The 21,221-nt window shown below is 30.7% G+C and overlaps 1 protein-coding gene and 1 non-coding gene across 2 annotated transcripts in view; both read right to left on the reverse strand.

Moving 5' to 3' along the window:
* Positions 1-20,671, reverse strand: part of Smp_132270 (putative poly(rc) binding protien) — a gene marked incomplete at both ends in the record, with an annotated part of 48,663 nt that extends 27,992 nt beyond the window's left edge. The window contains 2 exons of the mRNA XM_018798941.1: positions 19,949-20,154; positions 20,305-20,671. Of these exons, the coding sequence (XP_018650780.1) occupies positions 19,949-20,154; positions 20,305-20,671 (573 nt within the window). The remainder of the gene's footprint in view (positions 1-19,948; positions 20,155-20,304) is intronic.
* On the reverse strand, positions 7,153-7,224 carry Smp_tRNA_01564_Pseudo_TTG.1.1. The gene has a single exon. It is a non-coding gene (tRNA).
* Positions 20,672-21,221: the final 550 nt, after the last annotated feature.

Raw genomic sequence — 21,221 nt, forward strand, 5'->3', positions numbered from 1 at the left:
TGATCGACATAATGAAACTTAAACATATTCGTCATTTTGAAAACAGATTTAAAATTGATCAAAGAAAGGTGAAGTATTGCTTAGTTTCAATGAAGTTCTTCTTTGAAACCTCATTATAAACTTGAATGCTTTAGAATGAATTGTATCGAAAATATATTTGACCATGTACCAAACAGTAGTAGGAAACGAGAGTTAATAATGTGCCATAAAATAATTAAAAAAATATCTGCTCATATTATTCTGCATTAATTGTAGTTTATGCTTAATTGAAAATCATAATGGAGTTGACATTGTAGAGTTTTGATCTTAGTTTAAATAAAGTAACACAAGTGACCAAGCATAATTACTCATTTTTGTAGACAGAAATATTGAAACTATTGTGATGTGTGCTATGGATGTCGATAGATATAAGTCGTATGTATCATCAATCGAAAGTGAAATACTTGGTGGCAGAAGGTTAAGAAGATCGAAGAAAAGAGAACGAGAACAGAGAATGATTGATGTGGAAACGAAGGATTATCAATGTCTGAGACGATTGACTGATACTTCGCAAATGAAGTATTTACTGTACGATTCTCAGATTTTACTAAGGGATTCTATAATTTTGTACTAAATACATTCGATTGTCCCCACTTGTGTTCTCGTTCACTACACTTTCTATGGTTCAATACGATTCAATGTTTTAAACAAATACAGAATATTTTGTAAAAAGAATAAACATAATTTGGCATTAGGACCATTTGCTTCAACGTGAAGAAAATGGGAAGTTTTGGAATATCAATGTAATGATATAAAATACTAAATATTTTATTATTGTCTGTTTTGTTAACATGGATTTTATGGGTCATCAGACATTTTATTAAAAGACATTTACACTTGAAATGAACAAAGCTTTATGAATGTAATGTTCATTCCTTGTGATTAAATGCATAAGTTGGGATCGAAATTGAAATTATTCCTGTTTAAATGAAAATATCCATTTAAACGGTGTAGTGTAATTATAGTTCTACAACTATGTACATAGAAATCAGAATTTTACCTGAAGATTCCCTGAGGTTAACTAATAATACGGTGTAATAAACTTTCTACATCTTGCCGAATTTTCAACATTAGGTCAATAAACTCAATCATATGTATTCATTGACAACCCAAGTAACAGTGTAGTTGAGATTCATTTAACTATGTAGGATGAATGGTTCATATTATGTCAATTTTTTCATTCGATCCTTATTGATTATTTCAATACACATTTTGATAATAGTAGTGAAACGCATCAACCAAAGCATTTCTACAGTTGAGTTGTCAAATTCTATGAAGTTTGAGATGATTGAAAGTTATGTCGTTGAAAACGAACTCTGTTCATATCAACACACGTTTTAGCAATAGTTTCCCATATATCAAGCAATATAGATAGTGACCGTTCATTAAAAAATTCAATAGAAACCGATCAGCATTTAGATATAAGTAATTTTCGACTACAAATCAACAATGTTTATGAATATGTAACTACCAAAGAAGAGCCTTAATCAGTTCACCACCATCCAGGATATACAGTGGCTCACCACTGTTATAATCTAAAGTTGTCACTCATGAGAAATGATTATTTTTGTGTCGAAACTCAAGATCAAAATGCCGTTTTGTTTGCTCTGATTTTCGCTGTATGAATTGTGTAAATCATACGTGCTTCAGAAATGTATATTTAATCGTTTTATGATTATTTTAAATTTATCGTTCGTGTTTTCCCTTTTTTCTGATTTTTCTATAAGGAATTTTCCAATATCTAAATACTGTAGAAGAAACGACACATGATTTGGCATGTTTGGAATCCAGGATGCGCTACTCATCCCATTTGGGTATCTTTATATCCTCGTTCCGGTGTTGATACGCAATATCAGCACGTGTCACTTCAAAAGCTAACGTGCTACCCATTAAGTTGCTGAACCTAGGTAACCAAGGGAAAAAAAAGATTTACGGATTGAAATTAGAATTTAATTTGTCGATCATTAATTTCGGTCGTTTCCAAGTGATTCAATAGGCTTGAAAAATCAAATGGTTTAAGATCGCTTTGCATTAATGAGCTGAATAATATTTAACGGCTAATAAATAACAAACAATGAACTCAAGGAATCCATCAATCTATCAGAAAATGGATACATTAAAATATTTTCCAATATGAACATAAAACTATAAAATTAAAGGTCCTACATTGTCTATTCAAGAAGGAAAAGTGTCATTTTGATAATTCTCAATTTCTTTGGTGATCAACACTCTTGTACGATAACTACACATTCAACATGTAATCGCTAATATTGACAACAGGTTGTTTAAAATAAATTTCACTCTAAACTCATGAAATTCTAGAATTTCATTTTGAGATAAATGAAATCTGATCACATCATTTAAGGTATAAGCAAAAGACATATGATAAACATTTTGTCTGAAGTTTATAGATGATTTCATATTAGAAACATATGGCTATTTACTGATAACGTGTCTAATCCTGTATGGGAATTTATAGTTTTGTTTATTTTATAGGGTTCGTTCAATTTTATTTTTTTCTAACATTAATATCTGTTCTGTAAGATTTGGTGTCTGGCCTATGAAATTTAAATTGATAAATGATTAATGTCACAATGAAATTACTCAATATACTAGCGTACTTCCTTCGTTAAAACACTGAACGTACCTAAAATAAATGAATTGACTTTATCATTACTATTATTATCGTTTAATTTGGTAGTTTGGTTTAACAAAGATAATGAGTATCTAAATATGTTTATCTCTGTATATGTACGTCGTTGTACACGGTCTAAAACTACTTTGTAGAAGGCAATAATGTGTTAATTATGAGTTTCGTTAGAATGAGGGATTGTGGAAATTCCAGTAATTTAATGGTCGAATTCATGAATCGATTTAAGCTAGACTACCCCGCAAAACCTGAAAGCACTGGACGACCGTATCGTCTTCATATGGGACTCCTTAACAGTGTGCCTCCACAATCCCACACGCGGGGTTCGAAGCCAGGATCAACGGTCACACCACGAATGCTTAACCTTAAGACCACTGACATTTAGATATGCATACTGGAGTTCTAGAGAGTTGACGTTACCAGTGGAGTTAAACTGTGATTGGTGTGAAGCAGTTACTCATTGAAGACAATGGTGGATGGTGGCACAATATCGTGGATTGGTTGGAGTTAAGTATTAACACCGTTAAATGCCGGCTCAGTGGTCTAGAGGTTGAAGATCAAAGATCCTGGGTTCGGATCCTTCTAGCGGGATCGTGGATGCGCACTGTTGAGGAGTCTCATACTAAGAGGGGATCGCCGTCCAGTGCTTCCATGGTGGTCTTGGTTACATAGACTTATGAATTCAACCATTAAATTATGAGTTTCGCTATTCAGTTTTATGAATAGATTACATTGTTTTCAGGTCTACCATGGTTGCTTAAGAAAAATCTAGCTTATGATTTAATGTCTTTCTAAGCTGAAAGCCCATTAAAACCTTGACATTTTAGTGATACTTCTGATGATTTATTTAAAACCTAATTAAACATGTAATTACTATTTATGTATAAAGCTTGAAATTGATCTTAATTAAGATCAATTTCTTTCAATAAAAGTAATTTCTAATAGATCACACTATAAATACCTTTTATTCTAACATGTTTTATGATATTAACGACTAGATGGAAGCTTTATGATCTCTATATCTTCACTGACTGTTTTACAAAGTATTTATTAAGAAACTATGCTTTTCAATAGTGTCATATATTAAGAAGAGGAATGTAGCTTAAAACTGATTCTTTCTTATTTATGTTAATTGGTTAACTTCAATATTTTCTTTTCAATTGTCATATTTATCTAAGTTTATTCAAGTTTCTTTACGAAGCTGTTACTCTTTATGTCACTTAAACAGTATGACAACAATAATAGAAATCATATAATAAATTATCATAATCTTTTTAAGCAACCATTTACATTTTTTCAGTAAGAAAAGTCTATATTGGTTGTATGTTGTTTGCATGTGTGTGTGTGTTTAGTTTTAGGAATCATTTATAATATACTGTATACAACTTGATGACATGGAAACTAATTACTGTTATGGTGAAGAAGATTCGTAGCTCAGGTGGGTGATTTTGATGGAATTTTGTTCTCTGTTACTTTGAAAGATAGTATTTGAATTACTTTGCCCCGATTAGAAGTTTACATGGTTTCATCGGCTCGAAACGTTTACTAAAATGGATATTTTTTTTGGTTTCAGTATTAACACTAATGAAAATCTAATGATTAGTTTACATTTTCCTTTAATTTGTATAAAGACATTTTCATTTTAAAAGACTAATATTTGAAAGAAGAATATATTCTTTACAATGAATTCTCTTCAGGTTCTACAGTTATATGTCCAAATTAATAATCCGAAAAAATGGCCAGGTTAAAAGCAAAGTACATCGTTTAAAGCATGTAAATTTAGGATTGTCAAACCAAATAGAATAAAATTTTTAGTGTTGATATGACTCATGTAGAATGTTGACTTGAATCTGTATATATGTTAAGTGAACATTTTAAGATCCATGATCAGAATAAATATGGATCAGATAGGGGGTGAGAGAGATATGATAATGCAATTACAATTCGATCAAGTGGAAGACTAAATTGTGTGAAAAATTAGTAAGACGTAATGAGGAGGGATCAATGCAAAGTGAATGAACCATGTATAGGGGAGATTAATAATGATGTTTAACCAATAATAATAATAATAATAATACAAAGATTTATGAATAAAGATAAGAGAAACAATTACATTTGACTACGAAGGGTCGTAAGTACATAGTCAAATTACGTCATCCAATAGCTAAGATTACTATTGATTAATTGGCCTTATGGTTGGCCAAGAGAGGAGCAGGGGTTGGAGATATTTCTTCTATACTTTTCCTTTAACCTGGTCATTTTTTCGGATTATTAATTTGGGTATATAATTGCAGAACCTGAAGAGAATTTATTGAAAAGAATATTCTTCGTTCAGATATTAATCTTTTAATATGATGGGGATCTTTACACTTTCATTTGTTCTAACAGAAACAAAATGTTTCGTTTTTTTGAATTTTAGTTCTCAAATTTGTAACGGTAAAACAAAATCGATCAAATTCTTCGAAATGTGTAATACAGATACATTATATTTTTTTGGATCAACTCTATCTTTTCATTGTGGTATTGGAATAGAGTAACAGTCAATTTGTTGTAAGCTTATTTATTTAGTTCTTTTTTTTCAAATTCAAAATGAACTTTGATACAAGGATTAAGTAAAAGAAGACCAAGTTTACTGTTTATATTTCATCCTGAATATGGTTTTTTAAAAGAAGGTTTTTGGTTATTTAATGAATGCCTATTAGCAATACTAATATAGACTTTACTTAAAGAATTAAGCTCATGGTATACTGGTAACTTGCACACTCGATGAGTTATAATAAAACTATAGTATAAACAAAAGGGTTTTACAATTTTCACGGCAGGAATAATTCTATTTCAGAGTTTTACACAGCCTGATTGGACGAACAACTTATTCCTTATATAATATTTTATGCTGCTAAGTATATTTCTGAATCCCTTATCTGTGATGTTTACTCAATATTTATTGTTCCCATAATGCATATTATATGGGGGATCAATCTAAGCACAGATGTATGTTACAATATAAAGGATTCAAGAATACCCATCATACTTTTAGTCATGTCTTCTGTCATTAGTTTGTAGAACAAAAGCCTAAATATAATTACAAACATCTTTTGCGTTTCTTTTATCGCTCTGGTAACCTTTTTATTAAAACCTTTTTAATCAGTCTATATACGTGGTGACTGTAGAAGAGTAATCGAAGACAGAACAAAGAAAAATTTGATTTCCGCCCATTAGTTTGTAGGTTTGTTGTCTTAGTAATTCATGCACATAAAAAAATTGTTTCAGCTAAACCTAACCAAGAATGTTTGATAATTAAAGTTTATTACCGGGAAAGTTAATGTCCGGGTAGTCGCCTACATTATGTATGTGGCAGGTCTGTTTTATTCACGGTCCTACTGGTTATATAAGAAGGTCGGAACCACTGTAAATCCCATGACGTTAAATAAAAACACAGAAGCTGTCACAAATAAAGAAGTATTGGCTCTCCAAAAAAACATGTATCTCAAACATGTAGTCCAGTACTGTCATCATTAAAGCAGATACACCCATTTATTTACTTATTTTGAACATACGATGATTAATTATTAAACATTAGACAAATAAGAAGACACACACACTATTTTCACACAGACGAAGATAAAGAATGTAATTTTACATAGAACGAAAGTTCACATCTGTCATACTGAACGAAATTTACAACGAACTATTACAAACATATTGACCTGAATTAATATTACACTGAAATTTATAGAACCAGTATTGTGCTGACTAAAGTGTTTTGCTAATAATAAAACCAATGTCGAAATATAACATGAGGGATAAAAGTAATATCATAAATTGTCAAACTGTCTTAACGAAAACGTAAACTCGCCTTTCTATCCCTACTTATCACGAAATTGCAGATCTAGATTTTCTCATTTAGTACATATGTCCAAAATATAATCAATTTTATTAGTATGGGAATTTGTAGAGATTGTAGTATTTTGAAAGTCGAATTCACGTGTCTATCTAAGCTAGATCATCAGTGAGAAACTGGAAGCACTTGATTGCCGTTTCATTCTAGTATGAGACTTCTCAATAGTGCGCATCCATGATCCTATATATGAGACCGGAACCCAAGACCTTCGGTCTCGCGCGCGAACGCTTAACCTCTAAACCATAGAGCTAACATCCACTGGATTTTGTTATTGTCCAAATATCTCAACAATCATCTTATACTACGACTGAGATAGTCTATAAATCACTAACATGGAAAGTTGATATAATAGGAATCTAAATTATTATTCATTAATTAAATGAATTGGTTTTTATGTTTACTTATAGTTATTCACACAAATTACATAAATAAATCAATTTTATTGATAATTCGGTTACAAGAATGGAATTAGTAAAGTTAAGGATAATAAGCAAAGATCCAGGATGCGCGTTTCATCCCTTTCGGAACTTGTCAGTTGGATGTACCTGCATCTCAAAGTTGATGTTCACTCTGGGACTCGAACACAGTACCTTTCGCTTCAAACGCCATCACGTTATCCACTCAGCTAATGAGTCCTAATAGCCACTTGTTTGTGCAATGGGGTGAAGTTTAAATTCACTTGGTATTGTTTGTTTGAATTAGGGCTATATCGAAGCAATGCGCACATTTTGTACATATGCCAATTAGAGACCGATCAATTGCAGTCCTAAACGTTAATGGGAAGATTCAAGCAAACTATACCAAGTGAATTAAAGTTTAGGACAGTTCATAAAGAATAATATCTCTGTAATAATTATAAATTTACTATGCAGACTGATAGTTTCCTTTGTAATATAAGAATTTAGATCTCTTCAAAAAGCCGGCATCTGAGTAATCAGAATAGAACCAACTTACTGGTTTGGAATATATAATATACAAAAAAAATTTAAAACTATCATAGAAATCTCTTAAGAAAATGGCATGTAGAAACTATGTATGAAACTCATCCCATAAACCTTTATTGAGGATAATATACGGGGCAAAATGATTTAGCTAATGACAATGAAAGGAAAATACTAAAACGTGTCAAAGAAATATGACTAACTATTGTCCTTTAAGGAGAATCTATACTTAAATAGATAAATCTGTTAAATGATATGAAACCTATGCCGATCTTATTCTTCAAACGTCGATATTGAAGTGAGTATATAGTCAGAACTTTATTCATATAGATTACCCAAGAATTATGATTATTATTTAGTATAGTTTAAATGGTTATCTCCAATCATTATATACTGATCTAATGATATATTAATGTCTTATTTGTACATCATAAATTATTCATAAAAGATATGAATGTTAACTAAACTAATCACAGAGTTGATTTTTTTTCTTAAGATGAATATATCCGATCATTTTTCAGAGCTTTATTGTTATATGATTTATTCCTGTATCGGTCAATACAAAATCAGTGATAAATAGGTAACTCACAATTAGAGAAATGAAACAGCTTAGATAATAAAACATTAACTTATGGAGAAACTGATAATTTACTTTGTGTTAATACGACTTAATAGAGATGATTAGTATACAAAGTTTATCAATGAAAATCGAAATTTGATACTTTGTTAAGTTACTTTAAACAATAATTTTGTTGTTAATACGATGAACTCATCAAGTTGAATTTTTAGTAGAATATACATAATTATACTATCCATATCTAAGTAAAACTTATGTTCGAGTTCTAATATCTCATTTCAGAAAAATGACAAATGACTTTAACACAAAGGTTGGTTACGAATAGTATATTTTACTAAAACGTGTAGCTAACGAAAGACAATTAAGGAATGTGTTTTCACTATCAGATTTTAAAAATATGAAGATATATTGTCGTACGGTAGGAAGGTCTCAAAGTTACGTTTTGGATGAAGTGATATGATGGCAACGATGACATTTAACTGACAAGAGCGATCTTACCAGTGTTTTAGTCTTCTAACTTTAAAGTCCAAAATATTTATCAGTGATCATTTAGCGTCTACTTTGCTCAGCTACTTCTTACTTGATTAAATAGTCGATTGATAGTCTGTGTTCTATATTTATTGACAGAACTTGGTAACGAAGACGTTGGTGGAGTAATTGTTCCCTTGTGAAAGTTTGCCTTTTGGCGAAACATTGAGAAGTGTATCATATTCATGTGAGTCTTGAGATGATGCTAAATATTTCTATTTCAGAAGATTGATTTTATTTCAGTTTCATATTCTGAGCTCAAAGAACGAAACTTCATCAAAATTGGTAAGGCTAATACATATGGAATTCTTGTCAATTCTGAACTACTATGAAATAGTGTACCGATTCTTTAATAATATCAGTTTAGTCCTCTAAATTAACTTTTACATTATGGTAGGTGTGAAAATAAAATGTGTAATTTCGGAAAATTTTACATTTTTGCTAGTTTTAGCATTCAAACTCATTTAAAAACGAAGTTTTCTTTTTTGGTGACTTTAAGGATAAAAATGTCAATTTTTGATGACACGAATATGATTTATAGTTCAGTCTCATTAATTAACTAAGTGGTAATGAATTTTTTCTTCCTTTTTTCTTTTGGTAGGCTAATCTTCAAACATCTATCATCCTAGATTTTTCCATACAATCAATCTGTAATAGAATATTGTCAATCATAATGTGTGATAATTTTGAAATATTTATAACCTTATTTCTCTTTCTTTTTTTACTAAACATGTTTTCACAGTAGGTGATTTAGACAATAACAGCATTCTGTTAGACTAGAATTTATAACAATCCAATATAAGGTCAAATATAAGACAAACGTTTAGGAGATTAAATGTTCACAATGTATCGAAGACGATGTTTCACATTGATATTGTTCTTTTTTCTTTCTTAATATCTTCTTTTCAAAGTGACTTCAATGATACATTTCAATGATTTCAAGTCGTTAGTATAAGGTTCAGTAAGATTACTAAAGTATCAATGAATATCAATGAATTTTGAAAATAACCCAATGACTTGTAGGTGTTATTGTCAGAGTTGAACTTGATAGTTTCAAATAAATTGACCATTGGATAGAAAGTTATTAATAAATGTGTATTTTTTGTTATATCTCATTAAGTAGAAAAGTTGTATTTTTGATGTTTCGTGACTTAATGTAAGCCACTTCTTCGGAGTAAATAAATAACCGAATTGAATCAACATAAGCTTAAATAGTACAAGGGAAACAATGAAGAGTATTTTTAGTACAATCAAAACCATAATAGGTGTGAATATGTCAATGTCAAGTTAATCTAGATTAAGGTGAATTAGTATGATCTGTTTTCATTGTATTAATTTATGTGTCAAAATGTGGATATGAAACATGTGTACAAAATTTGACATGGACTTATTTAAGCCTACAATGGTTTTGATTGCACCAAAAATATTTTACATTGTTTTCTTTGTACTATTTAAACTTGTCTTAATTTAATATCGGTTATTTGTTTACTCTGAAGAAGTGGCTTACATTAAGTTACGAAACGTCTGAAATACAACGTTTCTTCTCATTAGCATCTAATAAAAAAACATAGTTAATAATAACTTCTTTACAATTTGATAAAATGTTACAAATCGACATTTCTGATTGTAGTAATGAAACTATATTATCCTAGATATTTTTGGACAATTAATACATATTTAACTGAATGAATTTAAACGTGTACAAATACACATTGAAATCAAGTGTAATATTTTAAAATATTTTACTTTAAATCATCGTATTTCACAAGGTGGGTTACTTGAATATCTGGGCTAACTGTTCCTACCATCTGGATATTTCAACAAGTTATCTGTTTCCTTGTTTGCTTGAACACATGATTATGCCTATTAGTCTCATAACTTAGTCAGGTGCGTTTGTGAAAAGTTTACAAGTTTCCGCTTTACAAGTTACGAAAGAGCCCAATCAGAGACATAGTGATTGCTGGCAATATGCATTGAAAAGAATATACATTATTCAGATATTGATTCCTGATATCTAAATGGCGACCACTCAATATTTATCGTCAGGATCGATCAAGAAATAAGAAAAGGAAACTTGTTGAAGTACATTGTTCTGAGAATTTTATATTGTATCCAAAAATATAATGTTGAGTAAAACCCCTAACAATAATAAGTATACCATATCGATATAGAATTGAATAGTGGATTTATTTATAAAATAATTAAAGTAGAAAACACAAAACAAATAGAACTTACTTTGCCGATGATACTGCCGACTTCCTAGAATTAAAACAAAAATAAACGAAACAAATGAACAACACGCAATAAATTATTTAGTTTACAAATTCTAGAATGTACTTGACATATTTTAATAATTCAAACTCTAGAATTTTAACATCTAAACTTCATTATTGGAGATGGAATTTTCGGCGTGAATAAACAAACTTGGTTTAACATTTAGTATTTTTCCTAGTATTCACTGTATCAAATTAAGGCAGTATATTTTGTAAGAACGTTTTAAGTCGCTGTTAATTATTATACGTTAGATGAGAAAGGATTCATACAGGGAAGTACTTGGAAATATATATGACATGTTGTTCTGATAACCAGTGACATCTATCTCCAGGGTTTATAGAAGATGAATTTATCATATTCAAATCATATTCATTTATATCATAAAAATAATTTTAGTAAGAATGTAATAAACCTTATTGTTGTATAATTGATCAATAATGTGGAATTATAGCAACCATCCTACAATCAATTTCGATTATAGCCAATTTTGGTTAAGCCCTTTTTTATAACTTACTTAACAGACATCGTTATTTGGATAGTAACAATTTGCATATTCTTTGCACTGCTATACCACTAGAGCACATGACGCTCTATCCGAAATGTTGACTACTTAAATATCATTCGATGACTCATACTCCTCCCCATATATGTACGCACGCAAATACTATTATCAGCCTTTGTTTTGCTTTGTTGTGCCCTTATTAAATGTGACTACAAATTGCCTGTGTAATTGCTTGCTATTCGCTCGCTTGCTCCTCGTTCGTTTCATTCGCTTATTCGCCTGTCCACTCGCTCTCTCGCTTGCCGCTCACTCGCTCGTTCATATTCGCTCAGGTGTTGTTAGCTTTCTGACCTGAGTTATTTGACAATAAACTGTAGTCGCTGCTATCCTTTGTCTTCTGATTTTACGCACCGTTAAGATTAGAATTATAACGGTTATCAAAGTAAACGATTAACGAATCGCGGCACTACAGATTCCTATATCATGTTTGGTTTTTACGTGAATAAACGCTTCAGATTCGTTTTCATTGACTCCAATTACCATGGAAATATTTAAACATTAACATAGAATTTCAAATGAGTAACAAAAATGAAATCGTTTTTGTTTGCTTAAGAAAAAGTCATAACTTCTCTGAGACAGAATAAACCTGATTACATTTAACTATTAGGGCAATAAGTTTCAATTAAGTTAATTAAAAGTTACTTGTCTTTAGTGCTTTTCTTCTGAATGGTGTGTATGAAGGAATTATGTTGCTTTAATTTTGGCTAAACATTATTTAGATTAATAAATAAATTTCACGATTGAAGTTGAAGACGAACAAAGTATTAACTTCCTTGATGTTGGAATGACAAGAAAACACGAGAGAACTCTGCGAAAATCCATCTACAGGAAACCCTTGCAGAAGAATCAGCTATCAAGTTTTCACACCTGAGTTTTCATAAACAGGAAACAAAACTGAATTTTATTTCTCGCTACACGGATACGAAGAATTTGCAGTCTCGAGGTCATAAATAACGAACTGTACCTCCTTAAGAAAATACTTATCCAGAACGATTATCCATCGATAAAAAGGGGTGGAAATGGGTGAATAAGAAGTTCATTGGTCGAACACTTTCTGAGCACATTCGTTCAGTCAAGTCGGCTTCTGCATTCAAAGTCATCTTAAAAGCAGATAGAAAACTGCTAAGGTCAATTATATACCGGCATTGCTGAAGTACCATCTATAAATCTGGAAAAACCAGGATTATTTTTCTGAAAGAAACTGGTACAACCATTTCTTTTATGGTGCTTCTACTCTCTGGCAATTTTATTTCTTTGTACCTTTCTTCCTTCACAGCCATCTGTTTACCTTCTATCTTCACTATAGTTCTTCTACCCCGAACTGTTTTTTCGTTTCTATGATCTTCCTTATTACAGTTTACCTCAATTTCAATATTTTATCATACTGAGCCTTCCTTTCCTAATTATAATTTCCCTACCTATCGTCATGGTGAATATTCAAGCTCTCAGCAACAAAACTACTAACAATTTACCTGATAAAACTAACGTTTTAATGTCTTTGTTTATTCTACCTCACCGTAACTAAGTTTGACAGAATTTCACTATCACTATTATTAGGATAACCGTTTCAAAAAATAAGTACGTGTTTTTGCGATTGCACAAGTTTGGAAACGAATTCACCGAAAAGTGAACTCTTCGTTGAACCAATCTTTTTTATTTTATTTAGATTAGATATTGTTTAAATAATTCAAATTATGGATGATCGATTTCATTAGATAACATGTCACTTATCTGTAGAAATACTGAAAATTTTCTACACTTTAACTAATCGAAATACTTATTCTTAAGAATAAAGTATATTACACTGTTGTGACTATGTTTATTGATATGACTGAAAATTCAAATGGTTAATGTTTACTTAGATAATAGTTATTTTAATTGTGGTGTGGGTTGCTTACATTCACATAAGTAGAATATGACGAATGTATTTCACTAGAAGATCGATAAGGAATGGACGGAAACGAAACGCGATTGGTATGAGAAGGCATGAACAATAATAATTGGAGAATATGGACTGATATTTGCAGAACGAATGGTCAAGATTGAGACAATTGTTTGATAGTTTGCAAATTAATTGTTTGCTGTATGGTAGTCAGATTTTAGTCTATAATTCTCGTGTCAAATAGATTCGATTGTCCCTACCCGTCTTCTTGGTCACTACATAACTAACTTCTAATTTAAATATATTTTGATCAAAAAAGAATTACATCATGGTTCGTCTGATAACCAGATATATAAAAAGGTCTCTTTATATTTTAAGTGTTTACTAAAGTTGGTACAAAATTATATTACTGATATTTTAAATGGATATTTTATAGGTATTTCATTCAATTGTTTAAAGATCCCCATCATAAATAACGAACTATACTTCCTTAAGAAAATACTTATCCAGAACGACTATCCACCGATAAAAAGGGGTGGAAATGGGTGAATAAGAAGTTCATTGATCGAACACCTTGTGAACACATTCGTTCTATTTGACAAAATCAATTTCCATCTTCATTTATATAACAGTTTAAAGTTCATCTACTTTTATTAAATTGTTTATCATGTAGCCAAACCCTAATCATTTTTTTAGTGATTTGAATATAACTTTACTGTCATTTTGCATTAAAAGGAATAGAGTCGGATATAATCTAATAGTTGACGTTACTATTTGCCTGAAGTCACAAGCTTTATAAGCAAAGATGGATAGTGGCTAGAAGTGGAATCCACGACGCGCGTTTCATCCTATTTGGAACTCGTCACCTGGATGTAACCTCATATCAGAGTTGATGTTCACTCTGGGACTTGAACCAAGTACCTTTCGATTCAAACGCCATCGCATTATCCACTCGGCTACTGAGTCATAATAGCCACTTGTTTGTGCAATGAGGTGAAGTTTAAATTCGCCTAATAAGCTAGCCACTATCCATCTTTGCTTATAATGCTTGTGAATTAAGGCCATATCAAGGCAATACGCACAGTATGCACATATGTCAATTAGAGACTTATTAGTTGTAGTCCTAAACATCAATGGGAAGATTCAAACAAACAATACTAAATGAAACGAAATTGAAATACGTATAATTAATAATCTTATATGGAATAAAGTGGTCTTGTAGCTGGAGAAGTTTTTATTATTTTTGTAAATTATTGAGTCTAAATATTGATTTATTTAAGTTTACATTTGAGACAATAAATTATTTGTTACGGTAAACGTTATACTTTCAAACCTTAGTAAGGTTTTCATAGTCAGCTGATATAGTTCTGTTTATAAAGCTTAATATATTAGTTGCTAAGCTAAAGGTGTGTAAGATATACATTTAAATTCTGTTAAAATTATTATATATTGTTAGATCATGCATTATATTGTTTTTATCTTTGGTGAGTGTGCAAACAAACAATGTATCCCTCTCGAATCCAAAGGTCACGTAATTTGCTGTACAGGCAAAGCCCTTTAACATTATTGTTTTCTTTCATCTAAATTATTCGAATCCGGATGTATTTCTGGACAGCCACAGCAACGACTACTTTCATTAGAATTGGGCTTTTCGAAAGCTATACAGCAATTGTTAAATGTATGTTTTAACGACCTTATTTTCAATTGTTTATCTTCAAAGGTTTCGTATTTTTCATTCGGTTTAATTACTGGCCTGAATATGCAATAATCCTTGTCTGTGCATTTCTATCATTTGTAACTTGAAATTAACTGACATATTCAGTGAAGTGTGGAGATTTTGCAGCTTTATTTTTTTAGTCATCAGTAATGGAATATTTATCAGCTGAATATAGATTCACATTAAACGTGTGTGTTTATGTTAATCTCTGAGTCACTATTTTCAGTCCATTTAACTCGCCTCATTCAGCAAAGTGTTTACGGAGTTATCTGATTAATCATTTCAAGAGATAAAGGAAACATAACATATGTTTCAATGTTTAGTTACTATTTTCATTATCATTGTAAAATCCATATGACTTTTTCAAGAACCCACTTATTTAGTTATCTTTTCAAAATATCAGCAAACTATTCATAGGTTCACATTTAGATTCTTATTTTGTTCATTGTAAAGAATGTCACATAATAATAGGTTATATATGTAATGTTACATGACATCATATAAGTCATATAATCAGAACGGGTTTTGTGGTGATTTTAATAATTTAATAGTTGAATTCATGAGTCAGTTGAAGCTAGACTACTATGATAAACCTGGAAGCATTGAACAGCCGTTTCATCCTAGTATGGGACTCCTCGGCAGTGCGCATCCATGATTCTGCTCGTGGGATTCAAACCCAGGACATATCGGTCTCGGGCGCGAACGTTTATTACTAAACTCATATCTCCCATTTATATACTGTTACATAATTAAAGCTGTCACTATATATCAAATTTTCTTCATTTTGTAAATGCTGATAAAAAAACTTATGACGTTTAAGCAAAAGCCTAAGTAAGGTACTTAAATTGGAAACCTCACTAAGATTACTTGTTTTTGAACCGTTATCATTAGAAAAAAAAGCAAATTAGTTTTCACAAATAAACTCATAGTGATGTTGGTGAAATATTTGCTATTTAAATTGGGCACTCATTGAAGATTTTTTAAATATCCTATTCATTTGCATTGGAAAGTTTTAACAAGTAAATAAAGAACAAATAGCCCAAGATTGGCAATACATGTGTTTTCAGTATAGAACGACGTTTTCTAAGATGTCTAGCTATGTGACAAAGAACGGTTAATCAATCTAACCTAGTAAGCGTTCTTATTATGGTTAAACTTGAAAACTTCAAATAAATAGGATATTCGATAGTCAGTTTATAACCATAGAATAATAAAACACTTACATTATCCTAATGAGTAGTGAACTAGATTTCTGACGTTTCATGTAGGTAAATTATTTTCAATACACTCTTGAAGTTTTGATTAGTAACTATACATAAGTATCAGGCTTTTATCATCATAGAAACTATTCCTTGATTTTTCGTGGTTGTAAGAATAAAAATGACTTTTTCAATACATCCTACCTTCTGTCTGTCTTCTGACCGTGAACTATCTCAGCTGCTTTGAATTTACTTCGTAGAATGAATAATATCCCGCTAGTTACTCAGTAGTTAATATTCTATGATATTAGTTGATGTGAGACGTATCTAACCACCCAACATCAGATCATTAGGTTGGGTTACTTTAATAAGCAGCTACAATTCAACTTAACTGACAGAACTAGGACTAGGCACACATGGTATTGTTCACTAATCCGTGATCAAACAGTACAATTCATTTTCAAGAACCTTAACAAAATTTGATTCACTTTTACATTTTCTGTAGGTTAACAATCTGTTTTACTGAAATCGTAATATTTGGAATGAATCAGTACTAATAACTATGCTCTTCGGTATGGACGTAATTTCAAAAACAATTTCCTCACTAAATTCTTGCAAACAGTACTTGAAAAGATGAAGTTCAAAAATATCTGGAACTTAGAAGCACTAGAAACATTATCGATGACTTTTGTAACGACTCATAAACTACAGATTTTTAATCATATGAGGGAGTTGTATAGTACTTGGTTCATTCTTTCGGTAACGTTTTAGAGTTGAGTATACGGAGGTTTTACCGAGGAACGTAATGACAATAAGTTCCGATTCATTTAATGGCCGATAAACTGCAATTTTATAATATATAATATGTACATACAATATCTATAGTAGAATTACTCAGTAAAGCAATATGTTAAACATATGTGTCTTCCCCAAAGTGAGTAAAGTGGACTTTTTTGACGAGTTAATATGACACAAACATCCTGTGATCGGTTAGTTGTGCCTTTCTGTAAATAGCCATGGAAGCTACACATCCATGCTAGAAACTTATTCAGTTGTACAATGATAGCCAAAGAATTTTAATGTTTTTCATAGAAACAACTGACTTGTCACTTTACTACAAATCATTCTGACCTTTATTACATGACCTTTTTAATTTACAAATAACACAATTTTGAAGTATATATGTTGTAACTGATGCAGTTGTTCACCATTTTTAACATATAACATCAAATTCATTATTTCATGCCTTATATTAGTCTTTGTAAAATATCACAATAATTATGGATTTGTAATTGTAGAGTCTGATGATGAAGTTATCGAAAACAAACGTTCACTTAAACGTTTCTAAGACATATCTAAGACATTATATTTAACAATACCTTCTTATTGTCAAGCATACATAATACTATCTATTTCAAGTAATCATTAATATCAGAAGGGATCGTGGATGCTCACTGCTGAGGAGTCCCACGATAGGACGAAACGGCCATCCAGTGTTTTCAGGTTTTCCATGGTGGTCTAGCTTCAATTAACTCATGATCTCAATTATTAATGCCACAAACTTATCTTTAAATTGAATTAGCTGATCTATGGCAATAATGAATAAAATACAAAGATCATATTGTATTATTCACTTTTATTTATTATAAACTTAATATTTATTGTTAATGATGGATCTAGTCAAGATAAAGGTATTTCATTCTATTCAAGCTACTATGATTGTAACACGCAATATAGAAATGACATAATTGACTATTGAATTCAGATTCAAAAGTTTTAAGATTTCTATTTTATTTTAAATACAGATTTCTAAGTCTTTTATGATCATTTAATGACTGATTTATTTTAAATATTTATTATTATAATAGTAACTAATCTTTTAAATGGATTTAAATATTCATCTACTTATAAAACCGACTATTAGTTTGCTTGAATATTTCAATGGGAAATCGTAGAATCAAATGTTCTGACTATTGAGTTGTAAAGTGTACCATGATGCATAAAATAGAAAGGTATTAATATAAACGCTACGGACCAGTTCAAGATATTCATATACATTGATATAATCAGTATTGTTGTTGGTAGAGTAACCATCATCAATCGTTTGTGAACTTTTATGTTATAGTCTAAAATTAGTCTAAATGTCAGATTATTATTATTTCTTTTTGCTTATATGCGTGTCAAGTTTAAATGAGATTTCAGTTGCACCAGATCAGCAATTCGATTTTAGATAACATCTATTTTATACCGTCATTCTTACTGTTTTCCATTTTTCTCTTTACCGACCACTTTGTGCTAAAGTAAGCAGTGATAAGTTTGACCATGTAGAGCAATTTAAAAATTTTTTTAACATTTTACTGGTAAATAGTTATTATCAGTTATTAAGGGGTTTTAAAAATTTCTTAATGTAAAATATGATCAACACGTTAAGCACTTAAGGGATTTAAAGTGTGTCTGGAAAATAACTGATTGGAAATTTACACATGAAGGCACTGAAAATGTGGATTTATTCTCATCATCATTACTATCACAACCTAATCAGATAGTGGGAACAGTAAACATGGTATGTTAACGAATGACAAATTGAGTGAAACAACTATGTTTGTCAGTAATCTTTTAGATTTTGTTGACTTTTTAAGATTGTATTGTGGATCGATCTTAGTCAAACATTAATTAAAACTGTGGATCGCTAGATTGTTAATGAATCCAAGTATAGAACTTTTCATCAGTATGTAGCAACCACACAAATATGAGTCAAAACCAGAACCTACATGTCTTAAACAATCACGCAATCACCTTCTGGCTAACACTTTTAACTTCAATAACTTTGTGATATAGCATAACCATTTTCAGACTAATTGATGCATAACTACCTCACGTGCCATAGTTGAACTTCACCGGTCAAGAGTTCTCATTAGAACTCCATGAAACACTTCTCAAAATTATTATTCCCTAGAGCGGGTTTGTAGGGATTGGTAAATTTGGATGCCAGGTCAGTGGTCTAGAGGTTTTCAATGGACATTTAACTAAGATCAGTTTATGATGTTATCAATAAAATAACTAATTTTTGTTCAAAATATAACATTTTAATCATTAAATGATTATCCCTCGTATTAAGTCTGCAAAAGAAAAGATCATTTCACTTTAGTTATGATCATTTAAAAAACGATCATTTTACTTTGTCAATGAAAAGTTTAGGAAGGAAACTAACTAAAATATTAAAAGCAAAAAAGATCGATTTCTTCATTAAAGATAAAATCGGAGTTTCTTTACAATTTAAAACTACTTATTCTAAGTGAATTTATTTTGTATTGTTTTTTTGAATCTGCTAATTGATGTTTAAGACTGCAATTGATCAGTCTCTTATTGGCATATGTGCATTGTGTTCGGATTGCCTCGATATTGCCTTAAGTCACAAGCATTATAATCAAAAATGGATATTGGCAAGCAGTGGAATTTAAGACGTATGTTTCGTTTTATTCGGAACTCGTCAGCTGGATGTGCCTGCATCCTAGAGTTGATGTTCACTCCGGGATTCCAACCCAATACCATTCGCTTCAAACTCCATCGTGTCAAGTAAACATGAACTGAACAATATTTCATATCTCACTCAGTTTATTCTCTATTTCATTATTATTGACAATAAACATAAACATAATTGAATAAATAAAAACCTACTTTTCCAGACATCAATAGTCGTAATACCAATAATGATGTATTCTGTTGAATATTTTCATTTTCACCATGTGTGTTTATTGTTGTAGTTGTTGATGTAGATGTAGATGACAATGATGATAATATAGTTGATTTATCAATTATTCCTTGAGATGATTCATCTAATAGAGAATTAGATTTTTCAACTCCTATCATCTCTAATCTTTTACCTAATTCATTTTTATCATTATAATTATTATTATTCATTGTAATATGATTTGTGTTAATTGTTGAAAGTAATGGATTCTGTGCAGTAATATGATTGTGATTATGATTATTGTTATTACTTATATGATTATTAGAGGTATATAACTTATCACATGATATATGTGTTGCTTGTAATGGTAAATTTATTGATGTAGGATATGTATGATATGCATTCAATATTGAGTTAGCATCATTTGGTTGAACATAACAAAATGATTCTGCATTATGTGGATAATTAACATTTGTATAATATCCATTAGTAAGAGTTATTGGTGGACAATAAGGATTTTGTCCATTTGGTTGTTGTGCTGTAAGCATTAAACCTGTTGAAATATTTGATGGATTCCCAGGTCCTAATGGATTTGGATGTGGTAATAAAGCTGTATGAAAAGTGGAATAGGGTATCATATCGAAATTATTTGGTATGATATCACCTGACATTCCGACTTTATAAGAAGTTACAACACTTGTTAGTGCCATTCAAATAGAATGGCCTAAATAAGTCAATAATTGGTTATGAATTGATTGAATGTCTCTATATAAAAAAAAATAAGAAAGAAAGGTTTATCAAACATACTGATTTTTCATGAAACTCGAGTAAGTAAGGTTTATTTAGTAAAACAGAATTGAAATAAAAACTTTAATGGAAAACATTTTTATCATTATAGGAAGTATAAATTAGTTCTACATTCACAACTTTACTCGCTATATCATTTTTATCTAGAAGTGAGTTTTTCACAGCACTCATTTTATAGTTGAAATCATGAGTCAATTGAAGCTAGACCACCATGGAAAACCTGGAAGCAGTAGAATATCGTTTCGTCCTGTTGTGGGCCAGCTCAGTGGTCTAGAGGTTAAGTGTTCGCGCGCGACACTAGTAGGTTCTGGGTTTGAATCTCGAGAGGCGGGATCATGGGTGTGCACTTCTGTTGAGTCCCACAATACAATGAAACGGCCTGATTCGCAAAACACATAGTTATTAATAATTCTCAATAGTTGTAAGACGTAGAAGCATAAATTGAACTTCATC

Source organism: Schistosoma mansoni, chromosome 3 (assembly GCF_000237925.1).
Source record: "Schistosoma mansoni strain Puerto Rico chromosome 3, complete genome".
Lineage (NCBI taxonomy): Eukaryota > Metazoa > Platyhelminthes > Trematoda > Strigeidida > Schistosomatidae > Schistosoma > Schistosoma mansoni.